The sequence below is a fragment of the Cydia amplana genome, chromosome 19 (genome assembly GCF_948474715.1).
Source record: "Cydia amplana chromosome 19, ilCydAmpl1.1, whole genome shotgun sequence".
In the NCBI taxonomy this organism is placed as follows: Eukaryota; Metazoa; Arthropoda; class Insecta; order Lepidoptera; family Tortricidae; genus Cydia; species Cydia amplana.
Genome location: NC_086087.1, coordinates 4,557,649 through 4,579,553, shown reverse-complemented (window position 1 = coordinate 4,579,553; position 21,905 = coordinate 4,557,649). Strand labels below are relative to the sequence as shown.

Genomic DNA, 21,905 nt, shown 5'->3' with positions numbered 1-21,905 from the left:
GCAGGCGTTACCTGTAATAGACCTTGTGTCGTATGTAATAAGGCACATATTGCACTGACCTGAGTTAGCCCGAGTCGGTAGCTGGTGACGTCGAGGTCAAGCGCAAGTAGCATGTCGTCTACGACCTGACGATCCGAGAGGGGTGATGATGGCGGTACTTCTTCTGACTCGCTCTCTGATGTGGCGAGCAGGCGGTACCTGTGGTCATGGTTTATGTTAAAGGGTGTAGTTTCTTAATTAAAATGATAAATTACTTATCACAATTTTGTGTTTTTGTCACGTCAGTTAAGGGCTAAGTAAACAAGCAAGCAAGGGGGGGTTATGGGGGTGTAATATACTATACTCAGTACGTATAGAAGCACTTTCATTATTTTACTATGCAATTATCTGAACGCCTTCCTAGTAAAAGTTAACATATTAGAAGGAAATTTCAACATGTTAAAACAGGTCAAAATTTAAACAATCAAGAAAAACTAAACAAAACAACAACTCTTAGTAATACATATATAATTTTTTGCAAAACATTGCGTCTTTTAACCCAAGATAGTCGAGTAAAGGTGTCTGGTCTAACCAGTTTTTGACGCGGCGTAAAACGAACCAAAAAGAAAAAAATATTGAATGCAAGGGGTTAATGTCTCCGGTCATTCCAAGGACAAGATGTTTGCGAGTTTGTACTGGTAATATTTCATGTAACGTCGTATGTGTGTATAATATAATATCAAAACAGATTGTTATTTTTTAGGGTTCCGTAGCCAAATGGCAAAAAACGGAACCCTTATAGATTCGTCATGTCTGTCTGTCTGTCCGTCTGTCTGTCCGTCTGTCTGTCCGTCCGTATGTCACAGCCACTTTTCTCCGAAACTATAAGAACTATACTGTTGAAACTTGGTAAGTAGATGTATTCTGTGAACCGCATTAAGATTTTCACACAAAAATAGAAAAAAAACAATAAATTTTTGGGGTTCCCCATACTTCGAACTGAAACTCAAAAAATTTTTTTTCATCAAACCCATACGTGTAGGGTATCTATGGATAGGTCTTCAAAAATGATATTGAGGTTTCTAATATCATTTTTTTCTAAACTGAATAGTTTGCGCGAGAGACACTTCCAAAGTGGTAAAATGTGTGCCCCCTGTAACTTCTAAAATAAGAGAATGATAAAACTAAAAAAAATATATGATGTACATTACCATGTAAACTTCCACCGAAAATTGGTTTGAACGAGATCTAGTAAGTAGTTTTTTTTTAATACGTCATAAATCGCCCAAATACGGAACCCTTCATGGGCGAGTCCGACTCGCACTTGGCCGCTTTTTTATATCTTAAATTAACATAAAGTTAATCACAAAGCGTCAGAAATAAATGTAACAAAATAAATTCGTCATAGACCCGCTATAAATCATTTAGACGGCGCGCGAACTCGTATACGATTTTAGTTACATTGCGGACCATTGAGGTTACATCAATTCAAACGACCGATCAAATAACGCAATGTAATGAAACTCGCATGCGAGTTCTCGCACTGTCTAAATTAGCCCTTAGTCTGTTAACAGTGTCGAATGGTAATAAGGTACCTCCTGGCGAACTCGGAGAGCGGCATGTGTTCCGGGAAGCCTTGCTTGTAGAGGCGCGCCGCCTCCAGAAGCTGGAACCCACGGAACTGCGGACAACAAACCTCATTCAAGTCACCAAGTTAGCAATGACCATTATGACCAAGTGTGACCACCTTGTAAGGCCCAATGTGCATTACAATGTACACTCCGTTTCAATTTAATTACTTAGAACCCAAATTTCACAAACCAAATAAAGTAGGTAGGTAGTAGCATTTGTTTTGTTTCATTGCTTTCTCAAACAAACAAAATGGATCCCAATTTACTACACAGCAAGTGTTAAATTAAAAATTTTGTATGGGCGAACTTACGAAGTTCTATGATAATATTATGACGTCGTTAACCATTAATATAAAAAAACCATATACCTGCGAGCGCACTAGTAGCACATTGACATCATCGCTCTGGTCATTCGGTTGAGCGGTGAGCAGGCAGCACACGGACTGCACACCGCCAGCGCCTCAGCGACGCAACGTGTCCAACTGTCCACAATATCGTTCGCTAACAACTCGATAAGACAGAGCTAAAAAGAATTAAGAAAAAAACCATATACCTGCGAGTAGTAGCACATTGACATCATGGTTCTGGTCATTCGGTTGAGCGGTGAGCAGGTAACACACGAACTGCACACCGCCAGCGCCGCAACTAAGCAACTTGTCCACAATATCGTTCGCTAAAAACTTGATGAAACAGAGCTATAAAGAATTGAGAAAAAAACCATATACCTGCGAACGCAGCAGTGGCAGATTGACATCATCGTTCTGGTCATTCGGTTGAGCGGTGAGCAGGCAACACACGAACTGCACACCGCCAGCGCCGCAGCTCAGCAACTTGTCCACAATATCGTTCGCTAAAAACTTGATGAGACAGAGCTATAAAGAATTGAGAAAAAACCATATACCTGCGAGCGCAGCAGTGGCACATTGACATCATCGTTCTGGTCATTCGGTTGAGCGGTGAGCAGGCAGCACACGAACTGCACACCGCCAGCGCCGCAGCTAAGCAACTTGTCCACAATATCGTTCGCTAAAAACTTGATGAGACAGAGCTATAAAGAATTGAGAAAAAAACCATATACCTGCGAACGCAGCAGTGGCACATTGACATCATCGTTCTGGTCATTCGGTTGAGCGGTAAGCAGGCAGCACACGAACTGTACACCGCCAGCGCCGCAACTAAGCAACTTGTTCACAATATCGTTCGCTAAAAACTTGATGAGACAGAGCTATAAAGAATTGAGAAAAAAACCATATACCTGCGAACGCAGCAGGGGCACATTGACATCATCGTTCTGGTCATTCGGTTGAGCGGTGAGCAGGCAGCACACGAACTGCACACCGCCAGCGCCGCAGCTAAGCAACTTGTCCACAATATCGTTCGCTAAAAACTTGATGAGACAGAGCTATAAAGAATTGAGAAAAAAACCATATACCTGCGAACGCAGCAGTGGCACATTGACATCATCGTTCTGGTCATTCGGTTGAGCGGTAAGCAGGCAGCACACGAACTGCACACCGCCAGCGCCGCAGCTAAGCAACTTGTCCACAATATCGTTCGCTAAAAACTTGATGAGACAGAGCTATAAAGAATTGAGAAAAAAACCATATACCTGCGGACGCAGCAGTGGCACATTGACATCATCGTTCTGGTCATTCGGTTGAGCGGTGAGCAGGCAGCACACGAACTGCACACCGCCAGCGCCGCAGCTAAGCAACTTGTCCACAATATCGTTCGCTAAAAACTTGATGAGACAGAGCTATAAAGAATTGAGAAAAAAACCATATACCTGCGAACGCAGCAGTGGCACATTGACATCATCGTTCTGGTCATTCGGTTGAGCGGTAAGCAGGCAGCACACGAACTGTACACCGCCAGCGCCGCAACTAAGCAACTTGTTCACAATATCGTTCGCTAAAAACTTGATGAGACAGAGCTATAAAGAATTGAGAAAAAAACCATATACCTGCGAACGCAGCAGGGGCACATTGACATCATCGTTCTGGTCATTCGGTTGAGCGGTAAGCAGGCAGCACACGAACTGCACGCCGCCAGCGCCGCAGCGACGCAACGTGTCCACAATGCCGTCAGCTACGAACTTGGCTTGTAACGCTGTCGAGCGCCGTTTCATGCCCGCTGTTCCTGTGTAAATAGTATGGTAAGTATTGTTTCGTTTTAGACGACTAGTGTAGGTATAAGTATCCATGACTGAGTTGAACACACATTTTATTCATTACACTCCTTTGATTGGATCATATGTATGTACTGTTTTATTTTTTCCAAATTTTAGTGTAACTATTCTATTATCCATGGATCAGCAAATAAAAAAATTAAAATTCCTCACTTTAGAAAGAAGCATGAGAAGACATAAATATTTGTCAGACACAAGATTTCCAGATACATCTATTAGAGCACAATATACAGCTCAAAGAGGAACATCTCATACCCCTAGTTCTGATACGGGTGGCTTTTGTTTTTAACCAAATGTTTTATGTGGCTGGCTAGTGGCTAGGCCAAAATAGATCTTGAAATCCCTACGACACTTATGACAGTTCAGTTGCCGTGTCGCGTTGTATGCGTACGAGGACTTAGGTTTGTTTTTGTGTAACATTTAGTGCCAGGAGTCTCCGTTATGATGATGGGAGTAAGTTATGATAGCAGCGTCAGCAATATAAAATTGCAATGCAAGCAATTTCTTGTGTGGCAGGGACCACCCAAGAACTACGGTTCCAATATGGAACCAGTTAAAAATGTGTCATCGAGATGCGTAACAAAGGCGCGTTATCGCAGAGCGCACCTACACTGGTCTGTTGAGCGTCGGACTAGCCCGCGCTCAGGTGCCAATTAGAATAACACGACCCTTTTTTCGCAGGTAGCGCCACGTGCGGTTTTACTTAACACAATAGACAAAGGAGTAGCCGTTCGAGGCCAGCTTCAAATCTACGGACTATATAATGTAAATCATTTGAACAGAGCTAGTTTACTCAAAGACTTTCAAAAATACAATACCATTGAGTGGTAAACCACAAATTAGAATAACTACCTCGTAGTAAAAGCAGATTATAACCGCCTTGAAATGTTAGTATAGATTAACGACGATTTCTTTAGACAATAGACTACAAAATACACTAACTAAATAGTGACTAACATAACATTTTTTGCATTTTGCACCAGACTACTTCCCTGTCGTGGCTAAGGCGGATATGACTTTACAAAAGATTGAATATTATATTAACTTTTTAGACCATTTTAACCCCATTCAACAAGGAATAAGGTTAAAAATTCAATATACATGCAATGTACTTGTATCTTATTTTGTAAGTAAACCAGTTGGCGCCTACGAGAACAAAAGCCGATAATAGCATTGTAATAAAACAATGCCATTGTTAGTACAGGTAAGTGAACAAGCTCAGTTCAAAAAATTTGTACTATACCTGCGGTGAGCGTGCGGCGGATGGAGGAGGCGCGGCGCAGCGTGGCCGTGTCGCCGGCGCCCGCGCCCCACGCGCACGCGCCCGCGCCCGCGCCCGCGCCGCACGAGCCGCGCGCCCAGCTCGACAGCCGACCGATCTCCTCGCTGCAAGCAAAAACGCACGCTCACCACTACGACACAGAGTTGATAATTAAAACACGTATAGAGAACGAATCGCTATGCCTCTAACGGCTCGGCCACGACATTGAGCGACTTGCAAAGGTCGGAGCGAGACACAGCGATCGGACCTTTCGTTCCCACCTGTGGTTGTCGCTGCCGCCGTCGCCAGTCGCTCAATGTCGTGGCCGAGCCGTAACGCATTTTGTCACTCAGTGTGAGCAGTCTATCTATTCTATTTGGATTTAAAAATGTAAAAATAACCAGAGTAACAACTCTGATATTCGATCAATTACCTCCAACATTTGGTATCAATGGAATTCTGAACATTTTCTGTGACAACTAGGGAACACATCAAATTATTTTGTTTGGTTCTATTCCCGCCTCGACCACCGGTGGAGGTCACTTTTTCTTTAGTGTATGATATCTATTTCACGTTATAATTTTCTGCGACCTTATTGGTCGAGGGGCGTGGCTACCTAAAGTTGCCAGCGGTGAATCACTATTTTCTAAACACAAATGAACTTTAATCTCTAATTAAATATCTTTAGTTATTAGCTAGGCACTATAACAAGATCGTTAATACGAGTAGATAACACTTACGTTTGGCTTTCCTGTAACAAAGTTAGCGCCTTCTTTGTCACTGGGCTCTCCCTGCTCGCTTTTACCCAGCCCGTGACGTCATACAGGACTGGATTGGTACCCTGGAAAATAAACACGATTAAAGCTCTACACTTTTCACCCTGACTAGACAGCGAATTTGAAATATTCCGTATTTTCTAGGAAATACTAGATAGGAAGTACTGAATAGGGGTGATATAGGGGGTATATGGGGGGGGTAATAATGGCGTAAGATAATGAAATAATTTATTCGAAATTTAACTTTCGTGAGACATATATATTTTAAACTGTTTAGACACACGAAACATGTCAACAATAGGGAGTAAAATTTTTTAGTAAGTTAATTGAGTGAAATCGTTGTCGTCTAAACAGTTTGAAGTTATTTATTATAATATAATCTAGTAAAAAGAGGTTACCTGGAGGTGTTGCAAAGCGAACTGTCGCGCGTGCGGCGCTTTCTTGATGAGATATTGAGTTTGGTTCGGCGGCCCGTAGTGCGTCATCACTCGCTCTAAGAACGTGTCGTCGGACGAGCCGGGGTACATGGACTCTTCGTCCAAAAGCCTTAGAACAAAATATACATTATTGTAACAAAGATTATATTATATCCTCCTAAGGCCCAGCCAGCTACAAACGAAACATCCAAAATTTGCCACTGAAATTTGAACCTAAATTGTAGGAAATAGAGTTGAGTTGCGTTGTTTGAAAATTGAACGAAACAAAGCAAAAGCGACTCTGTTCCAATTGAACATGGTTTAAATTACATCGAACTGAATAGGTACTAAAGAAGGACCTTGGGCCTTAGGAGGATATTATTTTGTACTATCAAAATTTTACTAAAGCCGATAAATTAAACCCTTTTAGACTAACTCTAAGGTAACAGTATGGTTCGTACCAAAAGCCAAAGGGCAGATTGTATACATATACTCGAGAAAATTCGACCCATACCGCCGTGAGTCGGGTGGTTGAGGCATCTGCCGCTAATGCAGAGGACGCCGGTTCGATCCCAGTCCTGGGCAATTGAAGCCTTGGACACTTTTTCTTTCATATATGACATCTGTTTCACTTTATTTGTCATGTAATGCCGCTCTGCTGTCAGCGACTCCAACATAAAATTCTCCCTTATCCTTTCTAATGACACAATAATTAACAAAAAAAGGATTATATGTCCAATAAAGATCCAAAGAAATGTTAAACAAACCATAAAAGACCACGTCGATCGCACTCACGCAGGTCGGCTTGCGAGCTGCGAACGATGGAATTCTGCGGAGACTTGTCTAGCAGTTCCACCATCGGCCCCGGGTTCACTGTCTCTGACAGCCAATCTGCAAATAAATACAAATTAGTTTTATGAGCACACCGAACTAGTCACACATTTGTTCGTACAGTCAGCAGCAATAGTTGCTAAGCGGGCGAGGTGTTCAAAATGATCTTGACGCGACTTTATTGTTAAGAGAATAAGAGCGTGTCAAGGTAATTTTGCACACCCCGCCCGCTTAGCAACTTCTGTTGCTGACTGTACTTGACATTTCAATGCATGCTTTTATTTAATTTGTCCTGTTCGTGTGGGTCAAATCTTGGAAGCTACTTTTGACCCACTTCCCGATTTCCGATTGAGCTGAAATTTTGCAATACATATCGGATAAATAATCGGGTAAATCGGATGACATTGAGCTGATCAGATGATGGAGACACTAGGTGGCCATGGGAACTCTGTGATAAAACAACGCAAACTAAATGTGTTTGGACTTTTGGAGTTGTTGGAATTGTTTCGATGAGTATTAGTTGCATGTGGAATGAAAAGTACAGTCAGCCATAAAACTCCCATCTTAAAGGCCGGCAACGCGCTTGCAACCCTTCTGGTGTTGCGGGTGTCCATGGGCGGCGGTAATCGCTTACCATCAGGTGATCCGTCTGCTCGTTTGCCTCCTATATCATAAAAAAAAAAAAAAAAAAGCTTGAGCCAAAAATGAATTTATTGCCAACAACTCATTTACTTTTTGTTTGGCATATGATTGTAACTATGGCAACGTGTCCAGGCGGTCTAGCATTGCGTTCTCGCGCGCGACTCCATACATCTTGCGCGACTTCAAGTATGGAGTCGCGCGACAGAACGCAACTCATGCTAGATCGCCAGGAATAGTGTAAGGTTTACCTTCTTCAGCGCCGTCGTCTAGCGTGATGCCCTCCTGTGCGTAGCGCTCGCGCGGCGCCACCAGCATGGCGTCGTGGAACACACCTTGCAAACGCTCCTGTCAACAATTACAAACATTTTAATAACATCAAATAGTAAATAATCTGAACGGATTTCATACAAGTTTTAACCGTTGTTTTAAATATTTCCACGTTTAGAGTTTATGCGGAAAGAGAAGAGTCGTGGAATGTATGGGGCCCAATACATTCCACGACTCTTCTCTTTCCGAACAGACTGTACCTTTGCTAATGCGTACTTTTCAACTTAGAATTTTCAATGGTCAATATTGAGATCACGTTTAATTAATAACGCCTTCGTAATCATTGTACGGACCTGTAGATAGTTGGAGAGTAGTTTGGAGAGTGGAGCACCGCTCTGGTGACCAGAAGACATAGGGTTGTCAGCGCCAGGCGCATCCAAGAGCAGCAGAGATGCTGACGTCCGCGCCGATGTTGAAATGCTCCTGAAAATACATATTTTATTTATTTATTTTAATATATATTTCAGGCAACAAGGCCCAACATATTGGCATAATGTCGTTAACGTGAGTCCAGACCTGTCCAATGCGCCGCTAGATTGCTGACTGTTCGCAATACTAAAGGCAGTCAGATCCTTGAGATATCCAACAAAATCTAGGTCGGCCAGCTATACGTTTACCAGTTGGGCACCCTATATACGTTCTTCTCACACGCCTTCCTATTTAAAATCCTTAAAGAAAAATATTAAACTACTTGAGACCTCGGGTGACCCTAGGCTGGCTCATTTCTAGGTCAAAGAATAGGCATAGCCATCCAGCGGGGTAATGGAGCCAGCCTCATGGGCACCCTTCCGCAGGGCACAGACTTGGGGGACCTTTCATAGGATAGGTGGGTATTTTTTCTATTGCTGTTTAATTTTTAAGTAGTTTTATTTTAATGTTAGTATGTAAGGAATGGAATTCCTTGCCGGCGTCTATGTTTCCGAGCTCATATAACCCGGCAACCTTCAAATCAAGGGTGAACAGGCACCTTCTGGGCGGGCTCGCTCCATCGTAGGTCACGTCTTCGCCTCGGCTAGTCTGTGGCCATGAGTAAGCCCTTAGTATAGTTTAAATTTGTTTAGTTTATAGATAGTTTTAATACTTGTTTGAATGTGTTAAAGAAGTAGATCATTTAGAAAAACATACCTGTTGACCAGAGCAGCGATGATGTTGAAGGTCTCATTGTACAGGCCGCCGACGAAAGCGTCGAGGGCTTCGGTGCCAGAAATCTCCCTCTCAGTGGATGGCGAAGGAGTCCTACAACGAAATACAAGATAAGCTTCAATTTAAACATTGGTCCAACAGGGTTAAATACGTTCGGGAAAACCGGCGGCTTTTCGAAAAATTTAACGATTTCAATGCGGCCAAAAATTCGTAATAGGGACCATTCCGTACACGAGCGTACGAGTATATTTCTGTTTTTTCAACCATAGGAAAATACCTCTCTGATTTTGATTGCTGAAACTAAAACGCTGAGAGATTGTGTACTATTGTTTAGTAAAAAAAAACGCTCGTCTACGGTATTGCCCCTAATATGACCGCGGGGATGAATAAGGCTTTTAAGAAGTACAAGTTTTGTACGTGTCCATGAGTTCAGCAAAAAAATGTGGCTTTTGTAATCAAATCAAATTTAAAAAAAAAATGACTCAGCAATGACATTCGTGGGATGGGAGACCACAGATCCCACGTTAATAAATTAAGTGTTTAAGTACACACCTCAGTAAACACCTCAGGTCACCTAGAGGTCTTTTTGTACCTAAATACTTAAATAGTATGGTTGGTTGAAACAATTCTCCGGTTCAAAGCTCTAAAACGGCAGAGCTAATGGAAACAAGTATGTAAATCACATACTAAGGTTGTCCCAATGAGATAAGGTAGATATATTATATAGTATAGTACTCCTCATCGATTTCGATGACTGCGACCTCAGTTATTATGGATTACGTCTATTATGGCCGTGACTGGCCAGGCCGAACTTGATCTTAAAGAGTCTTTTGCAGGCGTTACAATCAGTGAAAGCATATAACTGGAAACCGCCTTTGGGAACATTACCGTTCAAATTCTCGGGCCAAATTAGCACACATACACAATTACGCCTACATTTAAATAAGACGATACGTTTACAGAGCCTGTCTCTATTACACTAACGTACACAGCTAAGTGTAGATGAAATGCATATAATGTCAATAACTACCAATCAGCGACATTAATCCGCTAATAACCTTCTTGCTGTACGTACTGGCCGCTGAGAATTCGCGGTTCATATTTGATTAGAATATGACTTGGACAGGGATAGGTTTATGCCATACATTGAAGAACCAGTCAAATAATTCACGTATAATAATTTAATGCAGATTAAAAGATAACTACTTAGTTAAAATGTTGATATGAAATTAAATGACAGACTAACTCAACATAATTAAATATTCATTGTTGTATAAATGTATTCCGCTATAATAAGTATTTTGTATATTTTATTATCAATCTGTATGGCAGTGCGAAGTCACGTTCAGAGCCCGTACCATGAGTCACTGACAGTGTCAAAACTGACATTTACGCTATCGAGAACGTAATTTACTTTCTATACATCTCGTTTGCACTAATATGCGAGTACGAGCGAGATGTATAGAAAGTAAATTACGTTCTCGACGGCGTTTGTCAGTGCCAAACTGATGGTAGCCGTACTGGTATAGTCTGTCCGTTTTTCTAAGATCAAGTACGCCATAGTAAATGTATGGCGAACTTGATCTTAGAAATCGGACAGGCTATACAGCCTGCAAAATTTACATGGGTAGGTACACGAATCGGGTCAAAAACATTTGAACAGGCGGAGTCACAATAAATCCCCACTTTCAGTTCCAATGGAAATATTTTATATGTATATAGCCGGTCAAGCAAGTTTGTCAGTAGAAAAAGGCGCATAATTACAATTTTGTATGGGACCATAACCGTTCGCGCGCTTACATTTTCTAAATTCGCCGCTCTTTTCTACTGACGGAAATGGCTTGAGAGAGAACCTACATATATGTGACAGTAGAGGGTGGATTAAAATGATCAACATTTTGAGATAATATGTGTATTTGTTAAATTAATTCAGTGAAAGCGTGATAGAAAAAAATGTATCTACATATAGGAGACCGGATATGATTATCTCACGGGTTATCTCATGAATAGAACATTATATATCTTGCCAGGCATCCACTCAATTTCATGTCTCTCTAATTGGACAGGTTTTTTCCATAGTTCTCTGCGAATAGCATATTGTGGGAATTTTAATGGAAAGTAATGTAAAATGACAATACCAAATTTGATTATTAATTTGAAATAACTAGGTAGTTTTTTTATAGCTCCATCTCATGAAATAAAAAAGGAAAATACAAATCTGTAAGAAGGAATTTATTACTACATTTATAATTACAGTGGAATCCGTTTATTATGACTCCGCTTATACTGACCAACCGCTTACTATGACGCAATTACTGTGCGAAGTTTGGTTTTCATATGAAATTCTTTGTGACAAAGTCGGATAAGATAACTTCGACCTATAAATACTATTTTTATGGAATTATGTCCGGTTATACTGACAAATTCGCTGGTTTTCGTGGCCGGCCCCACATCTTTCCCTGCGAGGACGTCTGTGGCGTTTAAATTGTTTTAGTTTTTACTCTCGGTGAAAGTTGATAATTGGTATAAGGTTAATAAAACTCATCTCTCACAAAATTGTTTGAGATTAATTTGTAAAAAATAAAATAAAAAGTTTATCAACTATGCTTTATATGACATCCGCTTAGTATGACATGTTTGTTACTTCCCTTCAATGTCATTATAAGCGGATTCTACTGTATATAGAAAATACCTAAACCAATCATAAGTTAATAAAATAGTCTACTTCATTTGGCATAAAACCATCCCTATTATCCTCGCAATTTTAAAAGTCGTATGTTGTTATGAAAGTCGTATGCAGTTGTTACGTTTTAGCTTAGCACGGTAGTATTGAAAAAATATCGTCATGTTTATTCCAAATTTTACTGAAGTTATCTGTTTACTACAAGTGAAAAGTGATTCCACTGTCCTTGATATGAACTAAAACAACTTCTGCACCACTTCACGACACATGAAGACATTTTTAATTACAAAAAAACGTAGTTTTTATAAACCCATTTAGCCATCCGTCACTGACTGTCATCTCGGCCGCACTGAAGTTGCCAATCGAACACTCTGTAAGCACCGCCTACAATCGAATACTTTACGTTGGGTCATAATTGAGCGGACAGAATACTTCCATGGTTTATATGCGTTCACTGGTTACAATAGAGTTGGCCAGACGCGTTGTAGGTAGAGTCAGCAGCAAAAGTTGCTAAGCGGGCGAGGTGTTCAAAATGATCTTGACGCGACTTTATTGTTAAGAGGATAAGAGCGTGTCAAGGTAATTTTGAACACCTTGCCCGCTTAGCAACTTCTGCTCCTGACTGTATATGCGTAAGAGGGCTTCGGCCTCTCTTTATGTTGTCGACGTTTGGCATCTAAGGTATTGAGGCGGTCTTCCTCAAACGCTTAGATCGCCAAGATGACCTGTCTGTAGCAAGCTCCTCCCAATAATATTTTTTGACCTGATTTGCTTTTATGCAAAATTTTGTAGCTTGTGTATTACGAGTATGTAATAGTTATTTACGATACAAGTGCGGAAAAGAGGAAATTCGAAACGAGTGGCGATAAATTAAAACACGACCGAAGGGAGTGTTTTAAATCGACACGAGTTGCGAATTACCTATTCGCACGTGTATCGTACAACGTTTTACAGTACATATGGCACTTTAAACTTTTGACATACACACGAAAAGTGCTATTTTACGCACTAGTGCGGGAATATAGGGCCATATGTACTGTAATAGTATTTTTTTTATGTTAATATGCCTAATTTACTTATTTTTATTTCAAAGTATCGCTAAACATGTAAAAATAATACTTTGGTAGTACGGAAAAAGTATGGAACATAACATTTACAAAAAAATAACGAAACTTTTGGAAACAATTTAACACAGATCGATCTAAGAAACAAGCTTGTACTATTAGTACTAGGCGACTATCTGAGCAATTGGCCTTACTGTCCTTATATTGTATGTATATAACAATAAGAGCTATCTGACGACTAGGTTTTGTTTATCTACTTTTGAGTGCAATCTGTATACAATACATATAATCAACATGCACGTTGACCCTTAGCCGTCTATATTTGGAAATGAGCAAATAGTTTAAGTCCAATATCTGTGTTTACCGGAGCAAAATTATTAGCATGTTTTTTCCTCTCCGCCTCCCTTTATATATTAAACTTGTTTTGAATCCTTTAGTTGGCTGAGTAACTCCGAGAACAAAATGCGTGTTTGTGGAGTGTTTTTAGTTTTTCTTTGTGCGTGTGTTTTGGGGACGTTCGCCAGTGAATGCATATACGATCCGTTTGGAGAATGTATGTAGTATTAAAAATGTAATATTTTTTGTAGCAGAGTTTTCTAACACTAAAACAGGAAGGTAAAATTAAAAGAGGGTTTATTAGGTCAATATTTTTTTTGTGATCTATTAAAATGATTGTCTTGCATTAGATTTGCGTAATGTTTAAATCATTTTAGATTTGAAGACTTCTAAATTTGTCAAAAAAAATTATATTAATATAAATTACTAAAAGACATAGAATATAAAACTAAAACTATTTGTCCTATTACATATTACCATGTACATACTGTAAAAATGTAGTAAAGAGAAATTTCTGATTAAGACCAGAACGGATCTTCACAGCCACACGTACCTTATCACGTCTGGCTATTATTTTTCTTAGGCTAACCAACTAATAAAAAACTCATTTATTTTAAATCTTAGCTTATCTTTCAGTGAACATTTTATTTAAGTGTTGTGTTGTATCCTAACCGTACTTTGGCTAATTTTCATAAGATGCGTTATGGTGATAATAAGATTAATAAGTAAGGTATTCAAATGTTTAGTCAATAGTAGTTGGTCACATAATAAAAATAAATGTATCCAATTGCAGGTTTGTCGCCATGCCCACCCGACACGTACTCATACAGCCCGGGCTGCGGGCGCGACACGCTGTCGCGGCGCACGTGTCGCACCCCAGTCGCGCGCGTCATAGGCCAGTACTGCGACTATTCGCGCTGCGACTGCGATGCGACTAAGGTATGGGACGAGGCGAAGACGAAGTGTGTGCGGTTAGAGGAGTGCTCCGATCAGACGGAGCTCAATAAGAAGGAGAAAGTTGTTAAATGAGTTAAAAATAGTGTATTTTTTTATATCTTTAAAATAAATTGAATTCCTTTTCGTCGACATAATGATTCACACTAGGTTTATAAATATGTGTAGTATCTATGTAGGTTTATTTGTATTAAGTACCTTAATGTGTAAGTTTATCAATATAGTTTATATTCATGTAGTCTTGTTTATAAATTAATTTACTTTAGAAGACACTGCACCTACTTAATCTTTCTGGTTTGACCCATTAGTTGACTGAAAGAGAATGCCTTAAGGCATTAAGTCCGCCATTTGTACCTTCATGTATTGTGCAATAAAGATTAAACTAAATAAATAATTTGTAGTCTTATCATTTCTTACTAGAGGTGGTATAAAATACAGTATGTGAATCTTCCATATAGTTACAGAATTATTTTCCTTGTTACAATCTACTATCATCAGGCGTGGCTCACTCCGCGATTTCGTCGCTTTGCTACAGGTAGCTAAAAGTACATTCGTTCCACACCAATTTTGGTGGCTAGCCATAAGCCGCGCGTGGCGCTCTCGCCACCTAGCGGCCATATCTGTGTTGATCGTAACAGACGCGTTTTGTTAGAGAGTGAGTCTTCTGTACTTAGTACTATTATTTATTCTGTGCTATTATTCCTACTGTAGTCTTGTCGTCGTATCCCTTCGACACATACTCACACAGCCCGATCCGCGGATGCTATACTGTCGCGACTTTATTAGGATTCGTTCGGTTTCGTTACCGAAAACGATGGCTAAACAGGTATCAAATGATATTTCATACTAACAGTAAAACTCTAATACGACAATACATGGTTTTTATTGTCTTTGAATTAAGTCATGCCGAACGCGTGTGCGATAGCACGTCGTAGGACTTAAATGTAACTTATTGCCGACGCGAAATTGCATCCGATCGAACCCAGAGGTTTCAGAAAATGAGCAAGATTTTCTCGTACTAGGTGTATTTTTTAATGGAACGCTGATGGCAGCTTCCAAAATGGTCTTAGTGTTGCATCAAACAATTTTCCATCGTTAAAGAGTTCGCTAAATTTTATTGTATGGAAAGTTTCATAGTAAACCGCCGCGGCGCGCCGTGTGACATTGATCAGCCTGTCAAGTGCGGGTGACGCAACTGGCACTTAGAAGACCATCTCTAACTTTTTAGTTGACAATTATTGACATCATTTGGGTCAATCAACTATTTCTTGTTGTTATTCTTTCCCATCAGCGAGGAGACAATAGTAGCATAGATTGTTAGAACAACTGCTGTACCATGATCTAACATGCTCAGTAGATGTCCCATCATGGAAAGGTCTTATAACTACCATAAAATGCAAGTTTGGTTCATTTAAATACGAAAAACCTAGAATTTTAAGAGTGACTCAGGAGACCGTAACCATTGTACATACCCTTTTGAGTGTTACAAATGTTGACCAGAAATGCCAATATACCATCTAAACCTGAAAGTATCACCTATATAGACCCATACTACTACTCAAATAGGTAATAGTTAGTCACTTATATGGCACCCCTTTACCTCCTAAGTACTTAATAAATGCTATTATAGCACTATTATAGCGCTCTGCGGTAGCAATAAGAGGTATCTTATTTCAACCTGTAACCCCGTTGTAGCGCCATTTTGCAACCTCATGTGTTAAAATTTGTGCCCAATCCGGGGATATTACGGGGTTATAGCCGGCTATAGCTCGTATTTTTAGAACATCAATAGAACCAAAGGAGCAATCGAACGGTTATATAGATCTATTTTACGGGATCCCTTTGTTTCCCACATATTTATTGCTTCGAATTTCGATACTCAGAAATTGATCTCCATATGATTTATGGATATAATCATCAATAGTCATAATTTTTGTTAAGTCCAACGTTTCATAGTTCTAATATTAATGATCTATAATATTAAACACTATAATCACAAAAGTTATAAAACTGATGAGTATAACATTCAAAGATCTATCAATAATTATTCAGAAATATTTTAAGGCATATATTTCATCGTACTAATGGTCGTTAATCATATCTTTTTAATGTCATCCCTTTGTTTCCCATAAACTTACTGTTCCGAATTTCGATTGTCAGAAAATGATATCCTTATGATTTATGGACATAAACATCAATATTCATAATCACAAAGATTATAAAATTGATGAGTATAACATTCAAAGGTGTATCAATAATTATTCAGAAATGCTTTCAGGCATATATTTTAACGGACTAATTGGTCGTTAACCATTATTGTTTTAATGACTAAAGTGAATTACGTCTAAGAAACCAAATCAATAACATCCTTCATATTAAATATGTCATTATTACTCTACTCTCTCTACTATTAGATATTTGAAAGTTCATTTCATTATGATTTTCGATAATATGTCTTATTAAAGTTATGACAAAAAACGTTATGAAATGATAAAAGACTCCCGATTTTACCTAATGTAAATTACGTCTTAAGCGATCAGTATAGAAACGAATTAGAACAAAAGCAACTTATTTCCCCAGGTAGGTTCGTTAGTTACCTTGTGTCCCTCAGAGCGGAAATAGGAGCCCCGCGCGGGGCTCCGTCGACTCGTTGGCAAGACGAATTGGCTTAATAAACTACATGAAAAATAAGAAATGGCGGGAAATCAGTAAGCCAAACAAAAAAAACCTGTTTCTTCAGGTAGGTTCGTTAGTTACCTTGTGTCCCTCAGAGCGGAAATAGGAGCCCCGCGTAGCGGGGCTCCGTCGACTCATTGGCGGGACTAAATGGCTTAATAAGCTACATGAAAAATAAGAATTGGCGAGGAAATCAGTAATCCAAACAAAAAAAAAACCTGTTTCCTCAGGTAGGTTCGTTAGTTGCCTTGTGTCCCTCAGTGCGGAAATAGGAGCCCCGCGCAGCGGGGCTCCGTCGACTCGTTGGCGGGACGAAATGGCTTAATAAGCTACATGAAAAATAAGAATTGGCGGGGAAATCAGTAAGCCAAACAAAAAAAACCTGTTTCCTCAGGTAGGTTCGTTAGTTACCTTGTGTCCCTCAGAGCGGAAATAGGAGTCCCGCGTAGCGGGGCTCCGTCAACTCGTTGGCGGGACGAAATGGCTTAATAAGCTACATGAAAAATAAGAATTGGCGGGGAAATCAGTAACCCAAACAAAAAAAACCTGTTTCCTCAGGTAGGTTCGTTAGTTGCCTTGTGTCCCTCAGAGCGGAAATAGGAGCCCCGCGCAGCGGGGCTCCGTCGACTCGTTGGTGGGACGAAATGGCTTAATAAGCTACATAAAAAATAAGAATTGGCGGGGAAATCAGTAAGCCAAACAAAAAAAACCTGTTTCCTCAGGTAGGTTCGTTAGTTACCTTGTGTCCCTCAGAACGGAAATAGGAGCCCCGCGTAGCGGGGCTCCGTCGACTCGTTGGCGGGACGAAATGGCTTAATAAGCTACATGAAAAATAAGATTTGGCGGGGAAATCAGTAAGCCAAACAAAAAAACTTGTTTTCTCAGGTAGGTTCGTTAGTTACCTTGTGTCCCTTAGAGCAGAAATAGGAGCCCCGCGTAGCGGGGTTCCGTCGACTCGTTGGCGGGACGGAATGGCTTAATAAGCTACATGAAAAATAAGAATTGGCGGGGAAATCAGTAGGCCAAACAAACGCGTGTATGTAAACAAGTAGGCATAATAATGTTATAGCTAACTAATCACGTGACTACCTAAGATTATAACCTGCGAAAAAAGTCCTTATAACAATTATTATAAAGCAAGTTTATTTGCCTTCAACATTATGTAATGGTATAGTAACATCTAGACTTTGAATATAATGAGTAACAAATTTTATGGCTAACAATAAAGATGACCTACAAAAATCGGAAATGCAATTTGTATTGTTTAATTCTATAACTAATGATAATATGACTAATAATAATTATGATGGAAAACGTTATGGACTAAAAAAAATCGGAACATAATATTTATGAAAAGCAACAGTGACCTCCTACTTATCATTATAACCTGCGGTAAAAGACCTTTCAACAATTATTATAATTAAGTTTATTGCCTTCAACATTATGTAATGGTATACCATCTGGAATTTGAATATTATGAGTAACAAATTTTATGACTAACAATAATGATGACCTGCAAAAATCGGAACTCCAATTTTTATTGTTAAATTTTATGACTATTGACAATATGACTAATAAAAATTATGATGGAAAACGTTATGGACTGATAAAATCGGAACAAAAAATTTATGTGAACCAATAGAGACCCCTATTTTACCTCTTATATTTAGCGCCTAATGTTAGTTGGGGTGTGACAAGAAAAGTTGATTAATCTGTCAGCTCCCACGGCTCATATATGAGCCAGAACGCTTATGGTGACGTCATATCGTGGGATTCGACAGGTTAACCCATTTAGTACCTGAGGTTGTTATTGGGCTGCGGGGAAGAGGGGCCGGTGGCGACGAACACGGCGCGTGTGAGCTCTTCAGCCGTCACGCCGAGCGCGCGCGCCGCCAGGCCCGCGTTGCCGAACTGGTACTTCATACCGGACCCGGAGTTCGCTGGAATATGACGAGTTTACTTTAATATTGGTCTTACAATTCTAACAATACAACGGTTTCATAAACTGAGGGTGAGTATACACAATAAAAATCTCAGATATTTTAAACCTTCAATAGATTTCATATCACTTTCGCTTGATAAACTCTAGGTTCAATCATAGAGAAAAAAATACATAGAGTGCTCACTCCATACATCAGTTTTAGTACCAAAATGACTATTAGCATCTAGCATCGAGTAGCGGAACTATCAGTACTGCTACGTGACAATAGATGTAGCACCGACCGGAAAGTCTTATGCTGTTGAAATAAGCTTCAGCTTTCTCGCTCAACATGAGAATATAGAAGCTTCATTAGTTACCTTAAACTACCCCAGCCCATCCCAGATGGCAGATAGCAGCCAGTATCTTCCACAGAGCCATCTGCTCCTGCTCAGTAACTCCCAGTAACTGGAAGGCTTCCTTAAGAGCCGAGAAGTCAGCTGGTGCAACCGCTTTCCAGCTCGACGCGGAAATAAGTTAGAAACTTCCCTTTAACTACCCCAGCCCACGCCAGATAGCAGATAGCAGCCAGTATCTTCCACAGAGCCATCTGCTCCTGCTCAGTAACTCCCAGTAACTGGAAGGCTTCCGTCAGAGCCGAGAAGTCCGCTGGTGCATCCGCTTTCCAGCTCGACGCAGAAATAAGTTAGAAACTCACCTTTAACTACCCCAGCCCATCCCAGATGGCAGATAGCGGCCAGAATCTTCCACACGGCCATCTGCTCCTACTCAGTGACTCCCAGTAACTGGAAGGCTTCCTTAAGAGCCGAGAAGTCAGCTGGTGCATCCGCTTTCCAGCTCGACGCGGAAATAAGTTAGAAACTTCCCTTTAACTACCCCAGCCCACGCCAGATAGCAGATAGCAGCCAGTATCTTCCACAGAGCCATCTGCTCCTGCTCAGTAACTCCCAGTAACTGGAAGGCTTCCGTCAGAGCCGAGAAGTCCGCTGGTGCATCCGCTTTCCAGCTCGACGCGGAAATAAGTTAGAAACTCACCTTTAACTACCCCAGCCCATCCCAGATGGCAGATAGCGGCCAGAATCTTCCACACGGCCATCTGCTCCTACTCAGTGACTCCCAGTAACTGGAAGGCTTCCTTAAGAGCCGAGAAGTCAGCTGGTGCATCCGCTTTCCAGCTCGACGCGGAAATAAGTTAGAAACTTCCCTTTAACTACCCCAGCCCATCCCAGATGGCAGATAGCAGCCAGTATCATCCACACGGCCATCTGCTCCTGCTCAGTAACTCCCAGTAATTGGAAGGCTTCCTTCAGAGCCGAGAGGTCAGTAGTTACTTCAGCTTTTTCGCTCAACATGAGAATATAGAAGCTTCATTAGTTACCTTTAACTACCCCAGCCCATCCCAGATGGCAGATAGCGGCCAGTATCTTCCACACGGCCATCTGCTCCTGCTCAGTGACTCCCAGTAACTGGAAGGCTTCCTTAAGAGCCGAGAAGTCAGCTGGTGCATCGGCTTTCGCGCTCGACGCGGAAATAAGTTAGAACTCACCTTTAACACCCCAGCCCATCCCAGATGGCAGATAGCAGCCAGTATCTTCCACACGGCCATCTGCTCCTGCTCAGTAACTCCTAGTAACTGGAAGGCTTCCTTAAGAGCCGAGAAGTCAGCTGGTGCATCGGCTTTCGCGCTCGACGCGGAAATAAGTTAGAAACTCACCTTTAACTACCCCAGCCCAACCAAGATGGCAGATAGCAGCCAGTATCTTCCAGACAGCCATCTGCTCCTGCTCAGTAACTCCCAGTAACTGGAAAGCTTCCTTCAAAGCTGAGAAGTCGGCTGGCGCGTCGGCTTTCTCGCTTGACGTGAGGAACGGGTTGGGAGCGTTGACGGGGGCTTGGTCGAAGAGCAGTTCGCGGCGGAGGCGGCCGTCGCAGCCGTGGAATAGTCTACAAAAATAATTATTGTGTAATTAGTGTGTGCTAAAATAGTTATTTACGATACAAGTGCGAAAATTCGAAAGGAGTGGCGATAAATGAAAACACCACCGAAGGGAGTGTTTTAAACCGACACGAGTTGCGAATTACCTATTCGCACGTATCGTCCAACGTTTTACAGTACATACGGCACTTTAAACTTTCGACATAGGTACGCACGGAAAGTGCTCATTCCTGCACTAGTTTGGGAAAGTAGCACCATATGTACTGTAAAATAATTTGATTAGTTTCCTGGTTATCTATTTTATTTTATACGATGTAGTTTTACAAGACACCGCAAATGATTTCAGAGAATTTTGAGATGTGAGTAGAAACCTTTCATTGTCGAGAATTTTATGAGATTTTCTCGAAAGGATTGCTATCAATTTTAATGATGGTCATGGTAAAAAATAAAACCGGCCAAGTGCGAGTCGGACTCGCGCACGAAGGGTTCCGTACCATAATTTATAAAAACGGCAAGAAAAATCACGTTTGTTGTATGGGAGCCCCCTTAAATATTTATTTTGTTTTTTAGTATTTGTTGTTATAGCGGCAACAAAATACATCATCTGTGAAAATTTCAACTGTCTAGCTATCACGGTTCATGAGATACAGCTTGGTGACAGACGGACGGACGGATAGCGAAGTCTTAGTAATAGGGTCCCGTTTTCATCCTTCGGTTACGGAACCCTAAAAATGGTGTGCGGTTCTCGGCGTAGTAAATGAGTGCCGTCGGTGTCGAATGTGGATGGTAGCATAAGTTACTTACGTATGCAATGCGGTGAGCCGGGACCGGCCTGGTCGAAGGTCCGGCAGCAGGGTCTGAACGGAGGCCGACACCAGCGCGCCGCCACCTTCGAAGTCCAGGGAAACCAGGGACACCACGCGCGACGCGTGCGGGTTGGAGCCCGTGCTGCAATAACCATATTGTTATTTCAGTAAACTTTTACATAGAAAACAGTTACTCTGTTAAAAAACAACCAGTCGTTATGTAATCTAGTCCTTACTTAGTCTAGGCGAAGGATCGTATTAAGAAAATTAATTCTTACTATGTAACTGGTTACGAACCACCTTTGAAAGATGGTGAC

The 21,905-nt window shown here is 40.9% G+C and overlaps 1 protein-coding gene across 1 annotated transcript in view; it reads right to left on the bottom strand.

Annotated features, from left to right (window-relative positions):
* Positions 1–21,905, bottom strand: part of LOC134657274 (unconventional myosin-XVIIIa) — a 300,971-nt gene that overhangs the window by 126,893 nt on the left and 152,173 nt on the right. Inside the window, exons 9-21 of the mRNA XM_063512854.1 lie at positions 21,587–21,730; positions 20,561–20,790; positions 18,706–18,847; positions 9,177–9,287; positions 8,345–8,474; positions 7,973–8,069; positions 7,019–7,142; positions 6,234–6,381; positions 5,800–5,900; positions 5,042–5,184; positions 3,574–3,749; positions 1,575–1,660; positions 60–198 (exon numbers count right to left, since the gene is read on the bottom strand). Of these exons, the coding sequence (XP_063368924.1) occupies positions 60–198; positions 1,575–1,660; positions 3,574–3,749; positions 5,042–5,184; positions 5,800–5,900; positions 6,234–6,381; positions 7,019–7,142; positions 7,973–8,069; positions 8,345–8,474; positions 9,177–9,287; positions 18,706–18,847; positions 20,561–20,790; positions 21,587–21,730 (1,771 nt within the window). The remainder of the gene's footprint in view (positions 1–59; positions 199–1,574; positions 1,661–3,573; positions 3,750–5,041; positions 5,185–5,799; positions 5,901–6,233; positions 6,382–7,018; positions 7,143–7,972; positions 8,070–8,344; positions 8,475–9,176; positions 9,288–18,705; positions 18,848–20,560; positions 20,791–21,586; positions 21,731–21,905) is intronic.